The sequence below is a fragment of the Cryptomeria japonica genome, chromosome 10 (assembly GCF_030272615.1).
Source record: "Cryptomeria japonica chromosome 10, Sugi_1.0, whole genome shotgun sequence".
Classification (NCBI taxonomy): domain Eukaryota; kingdom Viridiplantae; phylum Streptophyta; class Pinopsida; order Cupressales; family Cupressaceae; genus Cryptomeria; species Cryptomeria japonica.
In genome coordinates this window covers 789,341,267-789,360,834 of record NC_081414.1, presented here as the reverse complement: position 1 = coordinate 789,360,834, position 19,568 = coordinate 789,341,267, and the positions used below count along the sequence as shown (strand labels likewise).

The following is a 19,568-nucleotide window of genomic DNA, read 5'->3' as shown; positions in this document are numbered from 1 at the left end:
GGTCGAACTACCCATTTTCTTTTGTTTTCTGTGCAATAAATTAGCTAACAATAATTCACTTCTCCTTATAGATTGTGGCCAAATAGATTTTAGAATGTTTCGATAACAAATTTCTAATAATGAAACTACAATAGCCTTCCAAGACATAACAAAGAACTAGAGTCTTAAAAAAGTAATTCATAATTTTCTTAAAAATGCATTTTAAAACTATAATTTCATAAATTCTATTATTTTTTAAAATAATGTTTTTAATTAAAAGTATATGTAAATTTTATATGCAAATTACCTCATTATTAAAAAGTATATGCAAATTTTGTATGTAAATTTAATATGTAAATTTAATATGCAAATTTTTAAAAGTAGAAATAAAATTTTCCTACAACCACTTTTGGGGTTTTTGTTTCAGAGAAAAAGATATTTTATTTATGTGGCTGGATTTTTCTGTTTCCAATTTATTATTACTTTTTAGCTTCGTTTAACTTATTTTAAGAGCTTTTTTCAATAGGAATCACTGTGATTCAGAACTTATTTAGGATATAGAAAAATGGGCTTATTGCTAATTTATATTATTGATTTTATTTTTGAAAAATGGCCTTATTCCTAATTTAATCTATTTTTATATTATTGGTAACTGTTGAGCATGTTCACTTCATGAATGAAATTTGAGAGAACGGTTCAGATTCAGTTGGATTAAATAGGTGCTCTATTAAGAGTATCAGAAACTTCTGTTCCATGATAACAGTGCACTTGAATATTCTAGCATGACGAGATTAAAAAAAATGCATTAGTAATTTCAAAGGGAAACTATTGAGATTTTAAAAAATACTACTCATATCCTCCTTATATTAGGGTAATTGACGATTTACATGTTTGACACTTAATTTATGCAGGTGAAGTGATAAAAGCAGAGTTCTACAAATCTTAGATAATAATTCCATGCATGCAGCAGAAGGTCGAAATCTTCGACAAATCATAAACTACTAGGTAATATTGTTTCCGCGTATCTTTAATTTCCTCGTCTCAGATTGAGTTTTTGTAGGAAGGCAGACTAAGATTGAGGTCTTGGACAGATCATAAACATCTGTTAACTGTTTCTTTCTCATTCGCAGGGTTTTTAAACTGTTAACAATGGCTGCAAAGAGCAGGAAACAGGCAGTGAAAGAATTTGAAATAGAGGTAGCAGATTCAGAACAACGTTACTCATGGTTTGATGATGTGAAGGGCAGGTTTGAATTTCACAAGCCCGAAGATGATAATCCAGATGATAAATCAGGAAAGCTTTCTTCTGTCTCCATAAACAAAGTGCCCATGTATCTCAAGGGCTTAAACAGAGATGCATATCTGCCTCGAGTAGTCTGTTTGGGCCTTTTCCATCATAGGATGTCTCAGCCGCTCTCTGAAATAGAGTTATACAAAGTAGAGGCCGTAAATCGCTCAGTGAAAAAGCTCCCACTAAACTAGCAGCACGCACGCTTTCTAGTGGAAAAAGTGCAGAGCTTGCTTCCAGAAATTAGAGCAAACTATGAAGGAGGAAGAAATCCTTGCGTGGCTCTTCACTCTTGACGGATGCTTCATTCTAGAGACTCTAAGGCTTCTCAGTGATGAATCACAATGGAACCTCAATGGCGATTCACAATGGAACCTCGATCCTGTTTTTAATAGAAACAGGGTCCGTTCTATTCAATTCGATATCCTAACTGATCTTCTATTGCTTGAAAATCACGTCCCCATAATCCTTCTCCTTGGGCTGTTGGAAATGGAGGACAAGTGCACAGAAGAAAAGGCAAGGATAGAGCTGCTTAAAATGATATGCGATGGTATAATTGCCTTGGCTCACCCTTTCTCATATCATCTGCAGCCAAAAACAGGGGAAACAGAAGCAGAGCACAAAGAACGCGAGGCAAAATTGAAAGAAGCCCTCCAGTTGAAGTATAAAAATCTGAAGGAATACAACCACATTTTGGGATTTTTTCATGATTTCATTGTGCATGAGTCCGAGAGCACCCATGAAGGAGAAAAGATTGAGAATGTTCGTATTACGGTACCAGGGGATCACCATCATCATCCCCATCATCTTCTGCTTCATCGTCATAAGACAGCTCATAAACTTAAGAAAGAGTCTCATTATCATTACCTCGTGGCTTCTGCGACAGAGTTACACAATAATGGAATGAAGTTTAACTCGTACGAGGGAGTTCCGTCCGCCAAAGAGCTCCGTTTCGAGAAACAGAAAAAGACTCTGTTTCTCCCTGTGATATGGGTTTCTGATGCCACGGATTTGATCTTCAGGAACCTCATGGCTGTGGACATCTGCCAAGAAAAAGAGCTCACCATTATTTCAGAATATCTGTTTCTTATGAATAGTTTGATCCAGTCTGAGAAGGACGTGGCTTTGCTGAGGAAGAAGGGAATAATTCAGAGCTCCATTGGGACTGATGATGAAGATAAGTTTATGGATTTGAAGATTGCTGTCAATGAATGGTACAAAAGCCGATTAATTGTGAGAATTAATGACTTCATGGAGAAGAATCCAAAGATTGTGAGAACTTTCACTATGTTTTGGGCGGTGGTTCTTATGCTGGCAGCTGCAGCACCTTCATCTGTGCAGATAATTACACACTTATCTAAGAATGGATAGCTAAGTGAATAAGGAAAACATATGGTATAAATATGATTGCTTCAGTGTTTAAAAGCGTTTCTATGATGTAGTTCTTATGAGTTCTTCTTATTGTGGGGTATGTAAAGAATTAATAATTTGATTGAATAATATATTTTATTTCTTATTCTAGTTTTTATTCTAGTTTTTAGATGAGTAGAATTACAAAGTATTATTTTTTAATTAATTGTTATATAAATTATAATGATTACTTTGTTCAATATTAATGATGCAATGGATGTTCATCCAAACCACATGCAAATCAGTAGTTCAGTTTACAATCGAAGTTAGCTAAAGAATTAATAATTTGATTGAATAATATACTTTAATTCTTATTCTAGTATTTACATAAATTGAATAGAAAAATATTATTATTTCTTAATTAAGTGTTATTTATATTATAATAATTACTTTGTTCAACAATAATGATTAACTATAATACCCATAGATGGTTTGGAATGTCTATACATCATCTCACAATTATTTAAGTTGTGTGTCACTTGTGCAATACAATGCCCTCTAACCTCTTCTTAAAATATAATTTTCTTGATGAATGAGTTCATCGACATTCTATTAATTAGAAAATATAATACACATAATTACAAAAAAAGGGGTGGGTGGATTCAAATACAATTTTGATCATCAAACCACTAGTGAGAATCAAATCTAGTGTAATCAAGCACACTGTAGATCTAAATTCATCCTAAATAGAGTTACAAAAATTTAAACATATTACAATTCTCATTTCCAATAATAAATAATCAATCTAGAAAGATGATTTACCACATAATCACTTGGTTATAAATAAATAATAGTTTAATTTATATTCCAATTCTCATTCTAACAATACATTACAAGGAGAAAGAAATTTCTTGTTACAATATTTATAAAATTCATCAACATTTCCTATTTTAAAATGTTTAATGCTGATAGTAGTTTATTTTATATACTTTAAAAAAGATTCTCACTATTGATATCAATTAATTACATTAGGAATCAATTTTTAGATTAACTGTTAATTTTTAGTCTTTGGATTCTCAAATTCTAAGTGAAAAACTCTCTACAAGGTATCACTATTCTACCTATATAATGTTAGGGTGTTCAGAAGCTTCAATTAATTTCCCTAGTATGTAGACCCTCAAGCTTTGGAAATAGTTGTTGTTTTCTCTTGTTTGTATACTTTTAACCCCATTTAATATATATAGGATCCTATTGTATTTTGCAATGCGGTGGAAATTGTAATGCCCACTATGTACACTACCTAATAAAAACACAATCACAAAATTTTTTTGGCATCTAAATACAAATCAACATATTGTTTAAAAGATTTCTTTTGTATAATTGATGGCATCAAATTAATGAAGGCAACATTATAATTATATCACAACAAGTGCATAAAGGAATTCAATAATAAGGATGAAGAGGAATCTATATCAAATCCTAATAGAGAGGCAATATCATATCTTGAAGGAGAACCTATTTGGTTAAGAAAGCTACATAGGACACATAATACAATTTGAGGAATTACGTAGTTATCGAGGAGAAAACTAATTTACTATTACCTAACTAGAAGCTATGAAATCATATAGAATTTATAACTTTGTTTGTTTGAGAATGATTACACTATTAAACTATAGTCAAGAAGCATAAATTCTATCAACAAGTCTATCCTAACTAGTATAAACATGATCCTCTTAATAAATACTTAAAATATCAACAAGTGCTATATGTCTCTAAGTAACATAATCATTGATAATATTTGCTGATTTCTAAGTATTAAATAACTAATAAAATAATCATTCACAATAAATCACCTAAAATACAAAACTATGAACAATATCACATTCGCAGATAGTGACTAGTTAGATAAAAGAAGTGATTGCAAACTTACTACAAGAATCTTCCCCTTTACCTCATCGACTAACACATAAGCCTTCATTCTATTCAAAAAGGGGAAAGTCAATGTATCCCATCTACACCTTGGGTGCCCCTTATTTCTCAATTCACAGTTATTTATGATGACATTTAAGCATCATATACTACTTAGTTTCATCATTGGCAAGAGTATAAGTGTAAGAACATACAACACATGAGGTCATTAATACACATGTATACATAGTGAATGACTCACACATACATAGTGATTAGAAGGAAATATTCATTAGATATGACCTATTATATGCAGTTCTTCTTGCTATATAGTTCACTAACACTACCCTATAAGTACGTCCTTTCTTAAAAATATTCTTGTGCATCTCATACTACATAGTGAATCACATCTTTTTTACTTAGTTAACAACTAGATATGATAACAACCAAGCATCACATGCTACATTCAATAATAGCCAAGGTGTAAGTGTAACAACATACATGAAATGAGGTCATTACTAATACTTCCATAGCATTTTCAGCCATTTATACTAGTGGATCCCAACATCAATTGTCTTGAGTATATTAGGATTGCTTCTACAATATACACTTACATGATACTTAGGAAAACTAGCTAAAACCTGTCGTACCATGGGTACATCCTCACATGGTCAACTAGACACTAAGATCTAGTGATTAGCTTCTAACATCTATAACTTACATGGACTATTGAAAACTAACTAAACTAGTCTTGTATAAAACATGATAGATACCTCTTAATATCCTTCATGCTTGTGCTACCATTGCAAGTTGGTTAAAATCCTTAAGATATGGTAGATAGCTCCTAGCATCTTTCATCAACACAATATTGACAATAGTCAACAAACAAAACTTGTAGTCTATAATTGAAAGTTAGTGCCCAATACAACGATCACGATTTTGTTGAAAGCGCTTCGTTCGTTTGTGATTGGGTTATTCTCAATGGATGTGTGCTATTCGGCCGCAGTCCTCTGGCGGATTTCACTATCATGCTTGTGACTCGGAGCATTTGATTGTATAGACCATGAGTTTTTGTGGCTTGCCTAGGGCTGTGGTTCGTGGATATCGACAATGGGATTCTTTTCTACCACTTAATGAGTTCAGGTGCTTGCCTTACGATCTATGATGTCGACAGATTCAAATTGTTTATACTGAGCGATGCATTTCACTGCTTTGATGGTTTTATCAGTCTAAATCTGTTGAAAACCCCTTGTATCAGGAAGAATAGTAGGCGAGTCCCACAAGGAAGAAATGTGCAAGTCTTTTGATGGTATATATTTCCTTGAAAGGCCATGAAACTAGCTCAGCCTTTTTGACAATGTCTATTCACCATTATTAGCCACGTTAGAAGAGTGTAGTAGTCAAGTTTTTATATTGTGTTATTAGTTCTTATTTTGTGTCGAAATTTAAAAGGTGTCAAAAGATGGTAAAAACAAAATTGTTTTATTTGTAATTGGAGTGTATGATTGGTGGTACCCGATATTCGTAATGAGTTTACATTATGGGGATATATTCTTTCTTCATAATTGTTGGAATAAGCTCCAAAAAATAAATTTGCTAAATAAGTCGCAAACTAATTGGAGGCAGGAGGCAATGGAGGTTGGAGGACAATTAGCGACCTCTCGTTAGTCACCAACGATGGGGCTGCACATTAGGAATCATGACATTTTTATCAGTTGTGTATTTTCTTCTAGTTGTGAATGGTGTGGTGTGTGCTTCAGATTTTTGGTTTTCTACTTTACGTAGTGTGTTGGATGTTGGAGAGGCAATTGTATAGGAAAATATCTAACTTCAATGATCTTCTGACTACAGATATCCTCTCACTGCCATACTTCACCAAAAGATGATCGACTAGTGATTAGGTTTACTGGTAATTATGATCATGTACATCAAGATCCATACATTGGCATGCAGTTTTGTGTGATTTGTTCTCCTTTTAGTGCTCCCATGTGGTGTAAATAAGTGGAACTTTTACATTGCAGGGAGTGGGGGGACATAACATCAATGTTTCATTTCCAATTTGACCTAATTGGCTAAAGTCAAGGGTAGCTTCCAGTGGAAGTGGCAGTTTCCTATGCAATTTGAGATCAAGTGGTAGTGGTCAACAACAATGACTACAATTTAGAACATTTGGTCCTCATAGATGTAATGTGAAATCATTCCTTGTTTTTTTGTGTGTGAGTTGCATTTCCTATATTTTCCTCTGATATTGAAGAAATATAAGCACTAGTGTAAGTCAGTTCATGGATCTTGAAAGGATTTGTGTGAGGATCGAGAAAACCACACGAGGTGGATATATTATGGAGGTTCCTGTTCACATCAAGGTTTGTGGTAAGGCTATTTAAAACCATGGGAGGCGAGAGCCTTTCGTTGGATCAAGGTTATGAGCCAGTTGGACATGCCATAGGGTTGACCATATTGTAGAGGAATGTGCAATGTTATTCTACCATGTTCGCACTAAGGGTGGGAATGCTAGGAAATTTAAGCTAGTACTCCATGAATGTGGGTAAATAATAATTATGTGAAAAGATAGTATCATACAAATGTTAGTATATACTAATATTATTATTGTATTAACAATAATATATTATGGTTTGAGTTGTTTTAACAACTTATATGGTGTGAGTTGTGTATTGTTACATGAGTAACAATAGCAACTAAATAGGGAGGTTGTTCCTATAAAATTGGATATGTTAGTCCTATATATATTGGCAAATGTATTGAATGAATAGATATTAAAGCCTATTATACTATGCTTAATAATTAATTTTTAAAAATTAGTTAATAAATATATAAAAGAAAAATTGATATTTTTACTTGAATATTTATTCATTATCTAAGTACATATTTTGTATGAAAAGAAATAATTGTACAAATCAAGACTTAACTTCATAAATCTCATGAAATATTGATTATTTTAATTTAAAAATTAATAGTTGAGTAATTTAATAGAGCAACTAGATAATAGACCAAATCTCAACACTTAACAGTTATCTAAATGAGAAAAACCAATATATAAAGAATTTTTTTCAAAAAGAATTTTTAACTACACTATAATACAAGCATTTCACAAAGAAATGATTTGTAATAACTCCAATGAACTAGAGCTATTCTAAGAAAGTGAAATAAAACCAAATAGTTTTTTATTAAGATAAATGGATTTTACAAGGACCCGAAACCCAAATCCATACGACAAGAGATTAAATCAGAGTGAACCAAACCAAAACCAATAGCCAGAAACCATCAAAAATAGGGGATCCACCCCAAAATAACGAACCAAACAAAGACACCTAGGCAAAACAACCAACAACAAAAACAAAAAAGCTATCCCAGAGGATGCATGAGCTCATAATTTTTCTGAATTACATTCTTATTAATTTCCTTGGGCTCCTCCATTATGAATTGTGTGGCTCTCCTCTCCTTGTTTCCACTTCTCGTTCTAGTGCAAGGTCCAGTAGTAACCTGCATGACCACCCCTTGAGAACTTGTCTCCAGACTCTTCTTCGACTTGGCAACTGAAGGAATACCATTGCTAATTGGTTGAGCTTTCTAAACAACAATTTTCTTATTAACATTTCTAAGACCATCAAGACTATTGTTCATGGCTTATTTTCTTATTTCCACCAAGACCCTAAGGTTGCCTTTTAGTTTCACCACATTCTTCTCCAGATGAGAAATTCTTGACTCATGTTCAGATTTTATAACATTCACATCCTTTGTAAGTTTTTGAGTCAATCTCAAAAGCTTATTAGTCTTATCTGGCATGGGATTCTCTGTGAAAGTGTAAATAATGTCTTTAATTCCCTATTTCAAGAAGAGAATTTAATTGATGACCTAGTAGAAACATTTCTTTTGGTAGTTGGTCAAGTTCGCTAGGAGCATATCAAAATCCATCGCATTTTTATTCTCCCCCAAGTCCACTTGGTCTACATTGAGGGGAATGTCCATCTTGATTTCCTTTTTCCCTTTACCCTTCGGATCCCTTGTTTTTCCCCCTTTTAACACTTTTGAGATTGGAGGGTCCATCTCTTGGGGTTTAGAAGTGGGGGATTTAAACTTATTTGCTCCAATTCTAGGGTGTTTTCTTTCTCTTCTACTATTAGTATTGGGAGTAGGTTTATGTGGGGGTCCCTCTTCCTAAGAGGGCCAATAATCAAGATCATCCAGCACGTTGAGGTCATGCCAATCCATGGCCATATCTCCCATTCCCTCCTCATTAATCTTAGTGTCTGACACCACTTGCTCTTTAGGGTTATCTGAGGGTTTAGGTTTGTTCACAAAAGGGGAGGGCTTGATTTCATGTGCTTTAGCATATTCCATAATAAGAACAAGTAAAACCTCGTGGAGAACATGGTTCTCAATATTCTTGACATGATTTACCAGAGTATGTTCTAAAGATGAAAGTAAATAAAAAGGCAAGAAGATCTTTCTATCATGCCTAAAGGGATTTAAAATGGTAAAATGATAAGAGAAAATACTATCAAATCATTCGTCTAGAGTAATTCGTACCTCATTATAGCTTCATCCATATCCGCCCATAGAGTCATGAGATATTTGTTGCAATATCCCATGTCCACCATTTTCTTCACTTTATCCCTTTCACTTTGTTTGTCAAAGAAAACCGACAGGGCTTCCCCCATCGCTTTCCTCTCCCTGTTAAAATTTTTCCCCTCCATTTGTAAACTAGTAATTTAAGCTATACAAGGCTCATCAATTCTAAATTCATCCCCAAAAGCACTAAGGATGCTAATATTCCAGCTCTTCACAAACTCATTTGTCATCCTAGAGTCTTGGCCAATAACATTTGGAGGTATGGTGCAAGACTGCCATCAGAAATAAAACCAATTAGTTGAAATTTGAAACATTTTAGATAATCATATTTAAATGTAAAAAAAAAACAAAGATGAAATTAAAGACTATTTTTAATTAGAGAAAAAGCAGGTTTTGAAGGGACTCGAAACCCTTTTACAAAAAAGATTTGTTTGGACTTAACAAGATATTAAGCCAAAAAAAATCACTATAGATAAACAACCCCATAGAAATATATTCAGTAAAACATCAATGAGATAGAGACAAACCCGACCTCAAACAACCAGTTGTCTAAAAGAAGAGACATGAAAAAACTAAACAACTGAAGAAAATAAGAAACCAAAAACAAAAACATGGGACACAAACAGGGTTTAACCAATAGGCACCCACAACTTGAACAAAAGCTGCACAAAAAACCATCAAGTAGCCAAAAGCCAAAGAAAGGGCTAGAGAAATTAAAGACTAAGTTGAAAACTAAAAGAACAAAATATTTTTTTTTGGAATTTTAATTTTATTGACTATCATATCGAAGGATTCTGATTTTCTTCCAAATATATACATATATTGAGAAGAAAATCAAAATATCATAGCTATTACATTTCTTTTAAATTTGCGGCTGGGGACATGCCCTCATTTTTTTTTACTGAATAATTTGATCATTAACAATAAATTTACTATCCCTATTATTCATCAATTTTTAAATGAGCTCTTGGATGTTATTTTTTTTTAACTAAATTAGATAAGTTTTCTAACTATCATCGAATTTGGGCCACATGATGTAATATCCTTAAAATCCCTTTCAAACTCATGTAATTTGTTATGACCTTTATTTTCTTATCCAATGTCTCATCTATTATTTATAGCATCATGAATATAGGTGTTCATGGTTCCTTATGAAAATCCACTCTATATTGCTTTCAATGACATGCTGATGTATATAATAGGATATAAATCAATCATAATTTTCATGTGGAGATAGATCTATAATTTATCAATAACATTCTCTCCTTTCCAAGAATTATAAGTGTTTCTTTGGGTTTTAATAGATGGATTTTTATGTCATATAGCTCTACAAATGAGCATATAAATTGATTGCAAAAAGATTGCAATGTTTGAGATTTGACCACGACCTAAGTTCATCAAAATATTATACACTTTCTTTCTTGGTATTGATACATTATTATTGTAAATTTATACATAGTTTTTTGATAGAGTTAAATTTATACATAGTTATGTTAAAAGAGTTAGACCATTGAAAATTTTGATAAAAATTTACTCTTTCAAATAGTCTAAATAAGCAAAGGTGAAATTTAATGCACTAATTTTTTTTATGTGTTCTATTTAAGTGTTTTTCATACTTGATTTCAAAAACTCTTTACTCAAGAATATGATACCTCTACCATTGGAATACGTGTGTTGTTAATCCAAGGGCAGCCTCTAATTTTCACCACCAAGAAAGTGAATAGTTGTAATTTTTTTAAATCAATAAATAGAAAAAGAAATATTGGTTGTCACTCATATTTTCAAACAATGATATGCTTACATATTAGACCACAACTTCGAGATGAAAAAAAATCACAATAAAGTAAATATTGTTTATTACCAAAAGGTGTCCTCCCTTAATAATGAAAATGTGTGGTAAAGATGCAATAATATGACATAATCAACTATAAGAAATATAAGGGATTTGAAGTAGTAGATTCACTCTCAGATAAATATGAATAAGGAGGATTCATCTAAGTTATATTTCCATCTTAGTATTATATTAGATAGATTATATTAAAAATAACTGGGCTAATAAACCAACAAATGAGGAAATCATTCAATAATGGGAATGCAATCACTTCTTAATATTTAAATTACATGGACTCTATTTATGTCCTAACACAAAATTTAAGTCTTAGTTATTAAGGGAATTACATGTCTCCCAATTGTAGGAAACTCAAGTTTCTTAAAGACCTATGAGCATGTGAAATAGGATTTCTACTTTGATGGCCTCAAGTAGGATATCGAGGTATTTGTAACTAAATTTGGGTGGAACAATATACTAGAGAGAAAAATCTCAAATATTCTAGGTTGTGGTAACCAAGTGCTCCCTTTTCCGAATGAAACTTAGATTAATATTTATATGGATTTAATTAAGGGGCCTCCACTTTTATGTCATAAATAAGGCATCTTCATGTTAATGGACTATTTTACCAAATATTCATACTTTTTTATATTATCTGATACTAGTATTGTTGCTAGGTTTTCTTAATGCTTCATGTATTCAATCTTCAAACCCTATGAGATGCCTTACTCTATTATCAATAATGGTCAAGTCGATCCTTCACAATACAATTTGAATAAGTTTTTTAAAATTTATAGGGACACACCTCTAACCTTATTGCAACCTATCATCCTCAAATTGATGGTCAAATGGAGGTTGTCAAAAAATACGTTGAAACCTTCTTTTTTGTTTAAGAAACAAAAATAATTGGCCAAGTAGCTAGCATAGTTTGAGTGTTCATAGAATTAAAGTTCAATTTATTTGAAATGATTTCTTATGGGTCTCTCTATGGTGCTCTCCAATCCTCCTTGTTTATATATTTTTTAGGTTCCTCTAAAGTCACAATGTTCATTTTGGCTAAGTGGAAAGACATCTCCTGACTACTTGGGGCTAATTTAAGACTACACGAAAACTATGTGAAATAGTAGGTGGATAAAGATAGGAAAAAGTGCACCTTGACATTGATAATTGAGTTTAAATTACATATTCATTCCTATAAGAGTCCTACATAATGACCAACCAAAAAAATAAAAGCTTGCATAATTAGGCAAAAGAAATCATAGTTTGAATCCCAAATTTTGAAGTCTCATGTCTCAAGCGGGTGATAAAGGTTTTTGTTTATCTCGAGTTTGAACCTATTTGTAAACCTTAACTAAGATCCAACCACTTACCCTAGGTCTACAAACTAATTCAACACAACATAAATAGAGAACTATCATGCTCTCAAAATTGTGATGCACTTGGATAAGAGCTCAAGGAAGAATAGATGTGATTATGATGATGTATGCTAGAATGATATTGACATAATGTAAGTATTATTACTTGAGATGATCAAAATGGATGAAAAAACACTCTTTTATAGAAATCTCCAAGAGAATCAAGGGTTTATATTAAGAGGATAAATAATGAATGGTCATGATCTCATAGATGAAAGAGAATCAATAGGATTGAAAGGTAGTGTAATATGGTGAAAAATGAAGGGGGGAGATCAAGTGGAAATCTTTACTCCCCTCAAAAGAAGAATTGACATTTCACAAAGGATTCCCTTCAACTTCTCACGCATATTACATTTAACTGAGGTGATTAAATTCACTAGATCCAATCCCAATGGAAAGAGATTGAATGATAAAATAATTGTAAGGAACTGGCAATGGTTTTGGAAAATAAAGTAACCCTCTTTTAAAATATACAAGTTGAGTTAAACGAATTGAGACTAAGTGTAAAGATGACAAAGAAATGATTATATCTTGAGATAGAGATGCGGGATGAAGTTGTGCACCTAGAATTAGCAATAAGATGTTGAGATGGAGTTCGCTTACAAATTTGAGAAAACGTTGTCGGGACCGGGTTGAAAGTGTACTTGGTCCTCCGAAAAATCCGTGCACTGGAAAGGGTTTTTCCGTCTCTAAAAATGAAGCCTAAACCTACAATTACAGTTGCACACCTACAACCTAGACACAAAAAAGAGAGGAAATGTTGTCGGGATTGGACGTTTGCCTTCAAGTTAAACCCTGTTTTGGAATTAACCAAGTGATTGAAAAATACTTGCAAGAAAATGAAAGGAAATATTTGAAGTAAAATTCACCTCAAGAGAGGATGCAATTGAAATGTTGATAGAATTGATTGAAAGGATATGCAAAATAAAATGTCTTGAATGTTGGTAGAGATCTCCTCTTCAATGGTTGAATCCTTGACTTGAATGCAACACCAAGCCTTGAAAGGAGACTTGGAATGCTCGATGCTTTAATGTATTCTTGAATGCACTTTATGATCAACTTGTTATCACTTATTGTCACTTTGCTTATGAACTTAATTTTCACTTATTGGACCTGTGCAAATAGGAGGGGAGATGCTCCTTATATATTGTGCCAATTAGGGGTTTTTAACTAGTTTTTCGTCTTAGGTCAACATAGGAAAACTTTTTCCCACTCACAATTGACAAGCCCAATTTAGAATTTGATCAAGGGAGGCCCAAAATAGGGTAGGGATATACGCCCTTGCCATGCCCTAATTCAAGACAGGTAGTGACAAAAAGTAGTGTGGGGTGCAAGTTTCAGGTGTTTTGAGCATGTCTCAAGTCTCCAATCAGGCTTAGGGATTCATCCACCACTACAAAGACTCAAATGCAGTTGAAAATTGCAAGGTCGCAATTTTATGACACTACAGGTAGGTAAAGATGAAGGGAGGAGATCAAGAGGTGGACATGTGAAGGATAAACTGAATAAGATTAGGTGGTTAAATTTAAATGGAGGGCTACGATTGAGGAGTTGGTAATTTAGGGAGATGTGTCATCATGTGGATGAGAAGAAAAAGATAAATGAATTAATTAATTAACTAAAAATATTTATTTAATTAATAGAAGAAAGACCACATTAATTAAATAAAAGTATTTATTTAATTTGGGAAAGAGAAACGGGGTTAATGAAATAATACAAATTTATTTAAATTAAAAAGAAGAGGCTAAGTAAATTAATTAAATAAATTAAAATATTTAATTAATAGTGGAAGATGCTAACGAATTAATTAAATAAAGAAAAATATTTATTTAATAAATAGAAGAGATTACGATAAAATAATTAAATAAATAAAAATATTTATTTAATTATAGGATAATTTTAGGTGTCTGCAGTTTCCATCTACTAACAAGGCTACTTGAGTTTGATGAGGAAGGTTCAATAATTTTAAAACTTGTGGCTATTTTAGAAAAATACAACAAGTACACCTGCAATCAATCTATTGAGGGATTATTAGTCTAGGGGAAGGCCCTCCAATTCAAAGATGGCACACGAGAGCATTTAAAATAATTCTCTCAATTTTCTCATCTAAATCTTTGAAGATATTTTTTCTCAAATGGGAGGTAATGTTATGCACTGTTAGTCCCAACCGGTGCTGAGAGGGGAGGGGTGAATCAGGACTTTACCGGTTTTAACCAATTAAAACTTTTAACTCAAGTCTGCACTAACTTATCATTCATCAATATAAAAAATTACTGCAGAAGAATATGCATGCATGAAAAGATATACAGTGACAACAAGATTTATCTCGTGGAAACCCAAATGGGAGAAAACCATGATGTGATTAGGAACTCACAATATTTGTACTCTTCTGAAGTATGCCCGGTGAGGAGCCATCCCTGTTAGAAGATTAAAAAAACACACTATTAGGTGCCACCCGATTAAGGGATTTTGGTTAAGGCCTATTGGTGCCTTTACCTTGTTAAAGGTAGCCTTGTTAAAGGTCTTAGGATCATCAATTAAGCTGACACTAGGTTAAGGGATTTTAACAATCAGACCTGTTAAAGTCCACCCTATTAAGGGATTTTAGTTGAAATGGTTAGAGAGCAAAAAAAAGATGATCTGCTCAAGTGGCTACGGATAGCTTGATCAAATCATAGTGAAAATCATACTCTATATGTATTGGTTATATCTTCTCTACACAACACTGGTTTTATGCTTATACCTTCAGCTTTAGACTCTATTAGTTCTCTGGCCCTCAACTCTAGACTCTATAGGTTTTCTGATCCTCGGCTCTACACTTTGCTATGCTCCCCCTATGTTCTCCCTTTCTCAAATCTATTTTCACCACAACAGCAACCTCATCAAAAATGAATTTAGTGAATTTCTTAACCTTTTATTCAGTCACCAAATTTCCCTCCAAAACATCAAATTCAAAATTTTGTTACTGCGCCTTAAATCACTCTCCAGAAATCATTCCAGGAATCTCTGTCAAAATAGCCGTTCATGCCGATAAGTCCACTAGCTGACTGGAGAAGACTATGATTTAACTGGATGTTAACTAAACATTACCAAGTCTTTTAGTTACACACTTTGCCGGTGTACCGCTCAAAATCTACCTAGTCGATTACCTCCTATATACCAATCTGTTTACTGCTTATCCAGTTGACCTCTTCTGTGCTAGTATGCTCACTGCTTGCGGGCTGACCTCCTATGTGCCAGTCTACTCACTGCCTACCAGTTGACCTCTTGTATACCGGTCTACTCATTGCTCGCACTGTAGCCGATCTACTCATTGTCAATAGACTATGAAGACTTGGAAGATGATGTTGCCAATAACAACAACCATATCATTCACCGGTCATACAAAATGCACCAAAATGCCAACAAACTCCCCCTTTGGGTGGCAAACATTACAAAAAATGACATTACAAAAATGTGTCGGTGGCAAACACTACTACAAAAATGTTCACAATCTACAAATCTCCTGGAGAACTTCCCCTTTTGCCATCAATGGCAAAGACTATACAAAATAAGTTGTCAAAGTAAAGAAAAAATCTCTTTGAAATTTTCTTGAGCTACTTTCAAAGAGGATTCCCATGAATATTTTACCTATTTCATGGTGTTGAAGTTGCCATGCAAAACTACAATAAAAACCTCCATATCATCGACTGTCTTGTAGTTAAGTTCACTTATGAGGCATTCTTCTTCTTTAATATTCATTTGCATGAAATCAGTAGTTGGTGTCGGATAGCACTGTAGCTCTAACAAACTAAGACCTCATTCATCCTCTTCTTCTTTCAACCTTTTTGTTTCATGATTAAGTTGTTTGGCCTTGCCAGTAAACGTTGATGTTGAACTGGTAAGAGGATCAAAAAAACTTAGATCTTGAATTTCTTTTTGAGTCTAATTTCTTTTGTCTTCTAGATCTCTGATTAAATCAGTAAAACTTGAAGATTTGACCAGTTATTGACCAACTTCCCGTAGTATATTTTTTACTTCTTTTGTTCGGGTGGAGAGGGCAACTTTTCCAACTGATGTTTGCTCCATGAAATTTTCTCCTCTCTTTGATTCGTATTGCCTTGCTACAACCTTCTCTAGATCGGTTTCCTCTGAACCAATTACTCTTACAAGAGTACTCAACTGATCAATAATGGGTGTAGTATTGATCATAAACAACAATGTTAGGAATTAGGTCAGAGAGAAAAGTCTTGGCATAATTGATAATTCTTGCCTTCGTTTTCTTTGCTCCCAGTTTAGCCTTTTCAGCTTGAATTCTCAGTTTTTATGAGACTTTCATCAATTGCTTGGGAGTCATTTTATTTATATCAATGACCGATTCTCTCTCTTCTTACTCCTTTGTTTCATATTCTTTTTCTACAGTCTCAACTTCTGAACTGGCTGTAGTGGTGAGTTTTATTCTCTTCTTTTCACTTTCCCTTTCTAAGTCTAACTTCCTCTTTTCTAGAGGAGTATCCATCACTGCATTCTTATATTCCACTTTCTTCTCTTCCTCTTTTCTCTTGTTGGACATAATAGTATTTGGTGTGTGATGTTTATCTTCATCAGGAATGTCTTCAACTATCACCTCATCTTTACTGGTATACTTAGTATGCTCAACCTTCTTCAACGGTGTAGTATGAACCGGTTGCTTGACATCCTTTGTCAGATTTGGAATGTCTGACACAACATTTCCTATGATATCCTCAATTGATAAAAAATCAAAATCTTTAGTGGAGTCTTTTTCCTTACCTTTTCCTTTGTGAAGGGCAGCTGCACCTTGGTCCTGTTTTATTCCCTTTGCTATTTCTTCTTTATCTTCCTTTTGCTGATTCATAATTTTCTTCCACAAGGAAACACCTTCTTCATGCACTACTTCAACTTCACCTAATGCCACTCTCCCAGTTCTATTTATTATTTTGAAATGTTGAATGCATGCTTCAACCACTAGTGAAGCTTGATCAAGGTCTAAATCATGTTGCACTTCCATGAGTGCTTTTATTCTATGTTCTTTTTCAATAGCCAAAGTTTTTTTCCATCTCCCTTCAATTTGATCTTGCAAATCTGATGGGATTATTCCATATAATTCACTGGGAGTCCTACAAAACTTGTGCAAGTGCAAGTTCCAGATCAGGGTTTTTTCAATTTTCCTTTTGTCTTCTTCATTACTGAGGGAATATGTTTTCCCAACATCAGACAGACCTCCAAATTATTTTATCCCATGGACCAATTCATCAAATTTTGGGGCTTTGTTCCTTCCACTTCTTCTAGCCTCCTTAACTTCCACATTTGACTGGGTGTAAGTGATATCACCCTCTTTTTCATCCTTTTTAAGCTTTGTATCAACTCTTCCTTCAGTCTTCTTCTTTCTAAAGTAAGTCACTTCTATCGGTCTACCTTTACTTGGAGAAGATACATGAGACCTAAATCCTTTTCTTTTGTATATGTTGCAGGCTTGTTTACTGCAGTCCACTTTGTTTTGTCTTTGACACTTTCTTCTTTTCACTTGATAATTCTTCATCTTTGTTAGGGTTGACCCCTGATTGTTCACTAGCACCAGTGGAGGTAGCGGCAACTGATGCTTCACCTCCATACTTTTTATCAATTGTATCTATCATTCTTCTTACTTTTCTTTTCATGATTAGCACCTAAAGTTCTTGTTTTATTTTGAGGCTTGCCTCCTCACAGGTTCCAAATCTCTTTGCCTTTGGGTCTATCAGTTTGGACAGTAGCATGTTGACATGTATTTTAACAATGTTTGATGCAAACTCATAGCCCATAGGTGGAACCCAAAAGGTTCTAGGTTGAACCGCTTGTATAATACAACAATCTATGTCTACAAGAAAGAAAATGTTATCTTTGGTTTTTTTTACTTATGCAAGATTAGATAAGTATCTTTTGAAGATTGGTTTTACTAAAGGAAATGCAGACAGCAATTGATATATCTAAGAATCCGGTATTACATTCTAAAACCAAACATGTTTCTATGAAACTGAATTTTCTAAGGGAAAATGTTGAAGCAAAGGAGATCAAACTAGTTTATGTGAATACTAAAGAGTAGATTGCAGATATTTTCACTAAACCTTTTACTAAGGAAACTTTTGAATATCTCAGAGATCAACTTGGAGTCATACTCCCACCGGTAGAGACTTAGACAGTTGATGATTGTCATCAACCGACAAAATTAATAGAGAAACCTTTTTTCTAGCTTTGATGGGAAGCTACTTCTCAGGGGGAATAGTTGGTATACTAAAGTAATTGGTATTTTGTATATGAACTTGGCTTGGTAAGATGTTTTGTTGTAACTTTGGCATTTGATATCAAAGGGGGAGAGTTTGGTATGGAAAAACTTTGAAAAACACAAGGAAAACACATGTTGCTCCCAGGGGGAGAGATTGTAGTTTGAGAGAGATTATTACTCTCTGTATATGTATTTTGATTTCTGGTTATGATCTATTTTTGGAGATTGTTGGTTTTTGGTATTTGGCATTTCTGTTTTGGCACTTTGATGGTTTTTCCATCTTGTGTTTCCATCAATGCCAAAGGGGGAGATTGTTGGTATTTTGGTATGGTTTTGTCATTGATGTCAACACCTACTAAAACTCTAGCACTTTGGAGAATCAGCAACATTCACTGACAAGCAAGTGACTCATGAATAGTCACTGGTATCTGGTACACCAGCAAGATATAATGATCACCGACACTTGGAATGATATGGAAAACACTTGGTTATGTCGAAGACATTGTGTGAACACTTTGTTTTCGAGTTTTGTTTATTGGTACATTAGCATTCGTATATTTGTTGTTACCGGCAAATAGGTCCAGGGTTACACCGTCAGGTTTATCTTTTCCAGATCAGCATGGCACGCTATGGAGATGATTAATTATTGTTAAGCCGACATGTTCAATCTGTTATTGCATCGGATATTGTATTGTTTGTAAAATGTTTTTATTGTAATATCTTGTAGAGCTGACCTTCAAAAATTGGTCTTAGGTTATGGTATAAATGTAAGATCTTATTTGTAAGATCAGATGTGGAATGCAAAAAAGGATTGTGTGAAGGTATATGCGAGAATAAGAAGAGCTATACACGTAGACATCATTTGAAGATTGAAGAAGGGATTTTGTGAAGACAATCAAAACTACACCGGTACTGAATCCAACATATGAAGATGCTATTTTGTGCAGTACA

The 19,568-nt window shown here is 33.6% G+C and overlaps 1 protein-coding gene across 1 annotated transcript; it reads left to right on the top strand.

Annotated features, from left to right (window-relative positions):
• Positions 1–1,522: 1,522 nt before the first annotated feature.
• LOC131859261 (uncharacterized) lies at positions 1,523–2,638 on the top strand. The gene has a single exon (XM_059212853.1). It carries the CDS (start codon positions 1,523–1,525, stop codon positions 2,636–2,638), a length of 1,116 nt encoding a protein of 371 aa, XP_059068836.1.
• Positions 2,639–19,568: the final 16,930 nt, after the last annotated feature.